Here is a 9950-nt window from a genome sequence, read left to right on the forward strand (position 1 = left end):
AGTAGGGATCATCAAAGTTACATATTATTTCTCTCCTCTGTAATTTGAAAATTACGTGTATATTGGTAGTTGTAGTTTGTTAAGCGCAAAGCTACTTGTTACTAACTTGTTATGTGTTACAGACTAGTGTGGCTGGTATGAAATGCAAAAAGATAACTAACCGAATACTTGAATGAATGAATGAATTAGACATTAATATTTGCACAAGTTTTACATACATTACAAATATTTTTCTAAACTCAAACTAAAGTGAATTTGTAGAGCTCCGATTTTGCACAAGTTTTACATACATTACAAATATTCTTCTGAACTCAAACTGGAGTAACCTATATTTCCCCCCTCCTCTCTGTGTAGAATTCAAGATTTCTTGAAAAACTAATTAGCTCCCCAAATTTTTGAATTGATCACTACCTCATTTGGTAGGCAGCACTAGAAACTGCCGCATAAGGGCAGGCCATTGCCCTCCTTTCTTTTCTTTTAACAATCTGTAGCTTTGGTGATCTTGCTTTCGTCGCTTGTTTTGAAGACCTGTGGACGCAAAGATTTAGAAGAACGGAGAAGGTAGAGAAGAAAAAAAGCAGAAAACATCCAACATGCTAAATTTTACTTACTTCTGAGGTTGAAAAGGATGATCAAATTTAGGCACAGGTCTTGCATGAGGCACCAAAGTTCTCCTCAGTTGTTTCAGCGCCTTCTCTTCCTCCATCTGTCCATAAATGAAAAATAAGAATTAATCCGATATCATCACAACATTACATTAAATAACACAATCAAGATGTGCACATACCATTTTTGCAGATTCTGCCTCCTCTCTATACCTCTTATACATCATCTCTTTCTCCTTAATCTGCACAACAACAACTTATGAGCTGAGCATTGGATGCCTAGGACGAAGGCAATTCTAAGTACGCGCTTCTATAATAGAACAAAGAATTACCTTCTTATCGAACTCAGCTCTATCATGAGCACGATGATCTACGTGCAGTTTAAAGTCCTGAACTTCAGTGAGGGGTTTGCGTACTTTCTCAGGAACTGGTATTGGGTCCCTGCGTTATTAATGATGAAAAATATAAACCATTTTTTGACATAAAATGAGAAAACGACATTGTGTGGAAAGCTTGTTCCTTTAGTTCTTACTCTTTCAATACTGGTTGCGCCTTAAAATTCCTCATCTTTGTTTCTTCCTCCTCCATTCTTCGTCTTTCTTCCATATGCTTTCGCATCTCCTGCTCATGCTTAGTCAGACTCTCCAATTGGAAAAGTTCCGGTCTTGTGCACTGCTTTGGTTCTGGTTTCGGTGGAATCTGGCATGACAAAAAACAAGGAATGACGAACGTAAAAACATGTTTGTAGAAAGGATCCATGTTAGAGTAGATATAAGAAAAGCAATTGCATACCACGGGATAATCAGTGGTGTATGGATACGGAGTTGCTTTGTGAATTCTAGACCTCTCCTCCTCGATTTGTTTATGTAGAAGTTCGGTGAACAATCTCCTCTCTTTTTCTGCACCTCGTTCCTAAACTCCAATGAAGGCCAAGATGAGGGACTGCTGTACTTAGCTAAAAGGGAAAAAACTAAGAACACAAAAAACTACATACCTCAGTGTAGAGATGAAAAGGATTTGGAGTGGTGTTTCTAGGGAGAGTAGCCTTGTCATTTTGAAGTTCAGATTTAAGGGAAAGCTGAAAATAGTGAAAGATACAACGATTAGGAAGTGAGTGCTGAACAGTAAGATAATAGGGAGTAAGAAATATGAAATTGATATGGAACCTTGTCAAATATATCAGCTACATTAGCTGGAGGTGGGATACGTTCGTCTGTGGCAAAATGAAATTCCTGAGGCACTGTCACCTGCCTCTTTGTGTTGCAGAACATCCCCAAATCTCCCTTACTTTCAAAAATCTACAATTTGAGGAAGTTAGCAACAAGGGGAAAACTAGAGAGCAAGAGAGTTTTCCTGTATAATTATGGTTACCTTCTTATTCAAAGGCCTTGCCTTAAAAATGGGAACTTTTTCAAGTTCTTCCTTTTCCATTTCTTCGGAGCTTTTGATCTTTGGAGGCCGTGCTCTTAGTGATGTTTTAAGAACGGGCGATTTTGGAGCTGTAAGATGCGTCGGCTTCCATTGATGACTCTGTGATGAATGAATTTGTTATATTCACTATTTAAAGCAAATAACTTTTTTAACTGAGTGATTCTAGGAAGCACTCCTATACCTGAGTAGATTCTATTGATGCAACTGTTGATGTTTCAGCATTTTGATTCGCCCGTGCCATAGTTTGCAAATGAAATTCCTACAGAAGTAAAGATTAATTTTTCATATCGAATTTACTCTGAAAATTTTGATTTTGACAATCTATACAATACCTTAAATTCTGGTAGTTGAGGTGTACACTTCGGTAATGCTGATAGAGTTGGAATTTCCAATATCTGTTACCAAATATTCAAAACAATTTGGAAGGTAAGATATCAAAAGACACTATTTAAAATCAAGAAAGGAGGGAGCAAATGTCTAACATAAGGGAGGGAACAAATGTCTAACATAAGGAGGGAACAAATGTCTAACATAACCCCACAGTACCTTTTTGTTTAATGGTCGAGCCTTAAACTTGGGAATTTTGGCCATCATTTCTTCCTCTAGCTCAGCTGAACTCTTGACTCTTGTTGGACGAACACGTTGTGCTGTTACAAATTCAGGTTCTTTAGGCCTGGTCAATATAAGCTTATGATTCTTCCGCATCAGTCCAGCTGGATCAGCCTGAGTAATGAAAATACATTAGAAAAAACATAAAACATAAATCTTGTTAACATTAAGTAAAACTACAGTTGAATTACATGTGAAGTAGAGCTGCTCATGCGAGACAGTGACATCTCCCTGGTGCTAGATTGGAACTTTTTCAACATTTCTGCTGTTGAAACAAACGGGGCAATTGGTTCCCGAACATACATCTTAAGAGTAGAAAATAACGTTATGTTAGATTCACAACATCCAAAATTAGAATATATTCCAAAATGCAAGAAGAGGAATGTTGTAATAGCAAACCTTTCTATCCTTTTTATGAGTTTTTGCAGTCGGAGAGAGTAAGGCGGAACTGCTGCTAGCAACTCCAACTCGTGTTTTGTGCAGCAGAGTCTGAGGTTTGATGTTAAGAATCTACATGTTGGGTGGAAACGATAAGCAAGGTCAAATAAAAAGTGAAATATTATGCATGTACACATTCGATCTGAAAGATAAAAATCAACCTGTCTGGATTTTCCGTCTTCTAGTTTCTGTCTCTTTATAGCTTGGTTTTCAAGAGCAAAATTAGGTGCTTTAAGGGAACTTTTCACGGTTGGTTGCCTATACAGCAAAAGAAAATGCATTATTTCGACAGAGCACAACATGTTAGGATGGCAAAACATAAAAGGGAGCGAATTGAGAGATCAACGTGCTAAGATACTATAAGTGTTAACTTACTTCCTCGTACTAGCTGGATTACTGCTCTTCAACTGTGACTGTTGCACGTGAGCTTTTGACTTTAATGCCGACGGGTTTCTAAGAATGCTGGCGATCATTTTAGCAGTCTGTTGCTTCTTGGAATCAGTCTTCCTGTCACTCTTCAAAGATATCATTGGTGGTGCGGGCGTACTAATTTCTGTCACAAGAAAGTATCAGCCGAAGAGGTAAGAACTTAATCAAGTTACAAAGCCATCATTTCTTCCTACAGTATAACTGACCTTCTACATTTGACTGCTGCTGAATAGGTTCCTGGAAATTAATAACACAAAATTGAGAAATAGAGCCCGGAAATAACAAATAGCATTGCTTTTTTTGTACAAGATGTGGAGACATACCGGATTAGGAAGACTACTGCTACCAGATTCTTCAATAATCTCCTTAGGCGTTACCAGATTCTTACTACTGCTACCAGATTCTTCAATAATCTCCTTAGGCGTTACCTCTACCTTACTTCCTGAAGAAGTGAGCCTCGCTGCATGCTCTTCAATCCCACCATTTAAACTTACCTCTTCCTTACTTCCAGAAAGAGAGGGCTCGGTTGTAGGCCTGTTTCAGATGAACAATCAGTATGTTAAAAAGACTAGGAACGTGATGTCAAAATTTGCATCAAAATCATCTAAATCCTCAGAATTTATCGCAATATAAACCAATAGACCTTGAATTATCCTGCACTTCTTCCTCTACTTTGGTAAAATCACATAGGCTCTCAAGTTGAAATGTTCTACCACTCTTCTTGATTCTTTGCGTAAAAGCTGCAAAAGCCAACACAGAAATAACCAATCAACACAGCAATTTGCAATGGACAATTACAATCCACATTTTAACACTCTACAGGATCTAGTGCCAATGCCTAGGGATCACATAGATATAACTGGTCATACCTTGAAAGCGAAAGGAAATTATCTCACAGATGAAGCAAAGAAAATATTTTAGCCCTCAAAGTAGTAAATTTCCATTCATATTTAGTAGTATCTACTATTTCGAAGGCTATCATCGCTTCCATTCCCCCCCTCCCCCTTCCCCTCTCCCTATGTAATGAAAAGATTTTTAAAATGGCCTAACCAACACAGAAATAACCAAACATCAACCTCATATTGCAAAATGATAGTAATTTTTTAAGAAGAGAACTCAACAGCATTTGCAGAAACCCTCACAATTGCTACGGACATAATTACCAATATACATTGATTGTACTTAAAATTATTTTAACAATTACACCTGTTCTAATGATGATGCCAAGAATTTCCACAAATATATTAGCCATGCAACAACAACAACAACAAACCCAGTGGGATCCCATAAGTAGGGTCTAGAGAGGGTAATGTGTACGCAGATCTTACCTCTACCTTATATATATTAACCATGCCTTGAAATAATCATAAAAAAATTACCCAAGGCAACTCAATTGTGTTCCCACACCCTATGTTGATCTCTTGTTGCATAAAAAAGACCCCAAAATTTGTAAATCAATTTCTAAATTCGTATTTACTATTTTTTTAAGCCGGAAACAGCATCTCTACCTTCACAAGGTAGGGGTAAGGACTGCGTGTATACTACCCTTCCCAAACCTCACTTGCGGGATTACAGTGAGTATGTTGTTGTTGTTGTTGTTGTTGTTGTATTTACTGTTTCTAAGGCTACCATGGGAAGAAAAAAACATGGCTTATTAAAAAAGCATCGTCAACCCCAATTTCCACCGGAGCCGGTCCAAGTTACACTTCTTTAAACTAAACCGAAAATGAAACTCCTCTCTATATCACTCAAAATTATCGCCGTAAGTCATAGAATTCAGCAAAATCACCAGTCTAAATACTTTACAGTAACTAACCCAACTACAAAACTCTAGAAATTGGGAAACCCCAAAATTAACAATGGTAAAAAAATAAATTAAGAACCCAATTGTTGAATAAGTAATTTAGAGAAGCAAAAAGCAATTAATTAAATTCGAAAGTAGACATACGAGAAGGGGCATAGCTGATTGAACTCTCGAACCAAAGTTCAGCCTTCCGCATATCCTCATCCGTTTCTCCATTCATAAAGTCGTAGAATCGTGGCGCCTCGAACTCGTAATCTTGGTCAATTATCAAGTTCGGATCCTCCATTTTCTAAATTGGTGTGATTTGTTTTCTGCGCCCTGCGATTTGATCTTTGTGAAGGAGAAGATTTTCTCACTGCTGTGTTTTGTTTGTGTGTTGAAAGGGAGAAAAGAATGGGAAAATTTGGGAGTGGAGAGATGATTTACGTTGTGATTGTGGGTTCAACGGTCGAATTATTTGAAAAAGGTGAGGAGCTTAGGTGACTTTTGGAATGTGGCTGAAGGGGCACTCTGTATAACGGCTATAAACGACCATTATTCAAGAAGAAGGCAGATTTATGTCCTAATTGGTTAATTTTAATTGTAGTCCTTGCGATATTTGTCTATATATAGAGAGAGCGCCTTGAAGTGATAGGATTGTAAAATGACACTTTTAATTGTCATTGAAATCCAAAAGTATAAGCACACGCAGAAGCGGACCTAGAATTTGAATACGGACCAAGAATTTGAGTACCGTGGGGCACTTAATAGAAAGAGGAAAAAAAGAAAAAGAACGGGGTTGTTGGGTCTCAATCTTCGGTGAGCATGCATAGGAAAGAAGATTATGCTCCATGCTAAACTAGCATATTAGACTAGCTTTTATGTTTGAGCAGTATAATAAAAATATATAAGGGCTCTTTGATGCATATACAAGTATATATATAGACAATTTTTATATAATTTTAGCTGAGGCTAACGGTTCTGATGACCTCTCTACCATCAACATAGGTCTGCCTCTGCTCATGTGTTATGAATTTTGTATTCTTTTGTTACTCCATATTTGATGGTGATGTAGTTCTTTAATAGTGCAAATACAACATATTTTCTTCATAAAAGGGACTAAAAATACACATTTTAATACAATACTAATCATGCCTTGAAGTTGGTCATACTTAATTAATAGTAATAAATAGTTCAAAATAATTGTAACGAAAAAATCAAAATAAGTGAGACAAACATAATATCACAAACCACATGGGAAGCCGATATTATGAAGCCAAATGTGAAGGGAATTCTTTGAAATTATTTATCACTATTTTGACTTCAACTTATTTTTTCTATTTTTATAAGTAAGGTTATGAATCCATGCTCACTTTTAATTAACTTTTACTTATCTTATTGTATAAATATTTTTTTGTGCACCGTCAATCCATCAAGATATATTATTGCTTGATCATTTCTAGTTCATTTTCTCATTAACCATGTCCCTCAAATCAACTAGAGTAGTAATTTAAATTGTTAGTAAATTACATAATCGACAAACTGACACTTATTTCTGTCTCTTTGCAATTGTTAACACAATTCTTTTTTCCTTCAACAAATTTATTTACTTTTGGTGCAACATCTCACCTTAGGCAATATCTTAAAATAACACTCCATCTACTAATGAAGTTAAAGTGTTCAGTATTTATTCATTAATGTCATATTAACTTCTCACCTACTATTCTCATGTCTATAATAGCATCCCTATATAATAAAAGTCAAGTTTTTCTTGGAACCGATTTTTATGTTATGTTCACTACTAGAAATTCGGCAAAAACCGACCACGGTCGACCGACCAATTTTTGTTGGTAAAAAACAGGCCAAAAAACCGACCAAAATTGGTCGATTTTTCAAAATATTTTAATTTTTAATTTTTTTACTAAACCAACCAACTTTGGTCGGTTTTCTTTGGCGCAAAAATGCGAAAAACTATTTTTGAGTCCCGCAAAATTTATTTTTTAAGAAACCGACCAACTTTGGTCGTTTTTTCATTTAAAATAAATTAAAATTAATATTAAAAAAACGACCGATTATCGACCGGTCATTTTAAAAAACCGACTGAATTCGGTCGGTAATTTTATTTTTTAATAAAATCGACCAACTTTGGTCGGTTATTTTCGTGCGAAAATACAATTAAAGAGTATAAATAAAATAAAAGACAGTCTTAAAACAAAATGTACCAATGGTCTAGTGGTAGAATAGTATCTTGCCACAATACAAACCTCGGTTCGATTCCCAGATGGTACATTTTTTAATTACATAATTAAAATACCGACCAACTTTGGTCGGTTTTTTCGGTATTTTTTTTTTTGAATTTAATTGACCGACTAGAGTTGGTTGGTAATTTCCGACCAACTTTGGTCGGTATGCCCTTCCGACCTTCAAAATACCGTCCACACGTAAATGGTCGCGTTTTGAACGGTTATTGGCCATTACCGACCCACTTTGGTCGATTTTTTTGGATGGTTTTGCCCGAATTTTTAGTAGTGGTTATAATATATGTCCTCTATAACAACGCTTCACTATAGCATCAAAAAATATCGAAACAAACGAGTCGGTTATAAAGAGGTTTGACTATAGTTCATGACATAATGTGAAATTTTTAAAGCTATTAGTTGATTTTAACAAAAATGGGAAAATGATCTCTTATACGCACTTACAATTTGAATACATAAAAATAGCTCTATAAAGATCTCATGTATCATTTTTAACCGATCTTCTATAAAAAGGGGTCATCAAACTAAAATAACTATTTATTTTAAGCAAGTTGATAGCGTTATTAATGCCATGCAACATCTTTTTGTGATTGATCCTCCTGCAACAGATTCCCCAAAATTCAGGCCAATTTCTAGGACAAAATTAATCAGCTTGGTTAGGCATTAATAACTGTATACTCATCCAAATTGGATGAATATAATTAATTAATAACTGCAAATGACATACAGCTAGTGCTTCTCCTACAACCTACAAGGACAACAACCCAGTATAATTCCACTAGTGGGGTCTGGGAAGGGTACATCTATACTGGGGCAGAGAGGCTGTTTTCGATAGACCCTCGACTCCTTCCCTTCACGAACTCTCCACTTTGCTCTTGGGGTGACTCGAACTCATAATCTCTTGGTTGAAAGTGGAGGGTGCTCACCACTAGAGCAACCCACTCTTGTCCTACAGAATCATATAAATCTCTACTACCTAGCAAATTAAAATGGACTTAGTTCCATCACTGACCATAAGAACCAGAAGTAGCAAATGGCAGCCAAGAATTTAGCATTCACATTTCTTATACTTGTCCTAGTCGCGACTCCATTGCCAGGGATGGCAGTTTATGTTACTCCTAAAAATGTAACGTGCCACGATGTGATTAATTACTTCGCGTATTGCCAAGAATATGTAGATGGAGATTACGATGATCCAACTCCAGCGTGTTGCGATAACTTACATATTATGAACGAGAATGTGAAAAAGGATAACACAGAAGCTCGCAGGTATTGTTATTGCATTGAAGTTTTCTGTGCTACAGTTGGCCGGCCTCATCCTCCTTATCTACAGTCTCGGATTACAGATCTTAATATAAAATGTAACTTTCATCGTAGTTTTCCCATCTCTGAGCATATGGACTGCACAAAGTATGTACATTCTATCACTCTCCTTTCTCTCCTCCCTTTAACTTTTGTATATGTAATCCCCCTATTCCAATTTATATGACATATAGTTTGACTTAATACTTAGTTTTAAAAAAGAAAATAAAAACTTTTGAAACTTGTGGTTTTGAACATGTCAATAAAAGCTTCTCATAAATAATAAAATGAGAAAGTTAAAATTAAATTATTTTACAAATATAAAAAAGTGTCATTTCTTTTTAAATGAATTAATAAAAAAATAGTATCACATAAATTGTAACAATAGGGATATTTCTTTTGGTTATGTTGTAGTAACTAACACTTCTTCTTCTTCTTCTCTCTTTTTTTTGTTTTTTTGTTTGGGTGCAGTGTTTAGTAAGAGAATATTCAACTCTGAGGAAGGCTAGCAGTTCACTGCTTCTATGTTAGGAAAACAAATATATGTATATATATGAATTGGATGGATGATGAATTCATACATGCTAATTGCTATAAGTTATCTCAACATGTGGTTGATATGAGAAGATTGCTAAACTTTTGAACAAATTCTCTAATATAGTACAACACCTCAATCCTGGGATCGGCTATACGAATACTTATTGATCATATTTCTCCATTTAGATTAATATTATACAACAGTAATAATAATAACAACCACGCCTCAGTCTTAAAATAGATGGTATACTAAAATGGTCGTATAACAATTTATAACGAAACAAAAAATATTGGGTAAAATATGTTACGATACATGGCCATCAAAAAAGGGGACACGTGGAATCAAATCCGGGAGGACAGAAAACCGGGCACATCTATCTCGTGTGTCACCGAGAAAGACAAGCCCATAAAGGCATTAGGCATGCTGTGCCAGATAGCATTTAATGAAGAATATTCTACAACATTAAAGAGTAACGACTTATTACAAGAATTTGGGCATTTATGTTTACCGTTAGGTTTTCATTATCGCACTTCAATAATTGTCATTAGTGCTGGGCC

At 35.7% G+C, this 9950-nt stretch overlaps 1 protein-coding gene across 1 annotated transcript; it reads right to left on the reverse strand.

Annotated features, from left to right (window-relative positions):
* Positions 1 to 166: 166 nt before the first annotated feature.
* LOC107789551 (protein TPX2) lies at positions 167 to 5811 on the reverse strand. Its single transcript, XM_016611391.2, has 20 exons — positions 5461 to 5811; positions 4156 to 4252; positions 3836 to 4046; positions 3719 to 3749; positions 3459 to 3636; positions 3245 to 3341; positions 3045 to 3155; positions 2837 to 2950; positions 2583 to 2759; positions 2369 to 2431; positions 2218 to 2295; positions 1977 to 2135; positions 1772 to 1903; positions 1600 to 1683; positions 1398 to 1517; positions 1138 to 1304; positions 938 to 1046; positions 788 to 847; positions 612 to 706; positions 167 to 528 (listed from the first exon to the last, which is right to left on the reverse strand). The coding sequence occupies exons 1-20, from the start codon at positions 5600 to 5602 to the stop codon at positions 408 to 410; spliced, it is 2346 nt and encodes a 781-aa protein (XP_016466877.1). The 5' UTR covers positions 5603 to 5811; the 3' UTR covers positions 167 to 407.
* Between the last annotated feature and the right edge of the window lie 4139 nt (positions 5812 to 9950).

Source organism: Nicotiana tabacum, chromosome 12 (assembly GCF_000715075.1).
Source record: "Nicotiana tabacum cultivar K326 chromosome 12, ASM71507v2, whole genome shotgun sequence".
Classification (NCBI taxonomy): Eukaryota; Viridiplantae; Streptophyta; class Magnoliopsida; order Solanales; family Solanaceae; genus Nicotiana; species Nicotiana tabacum.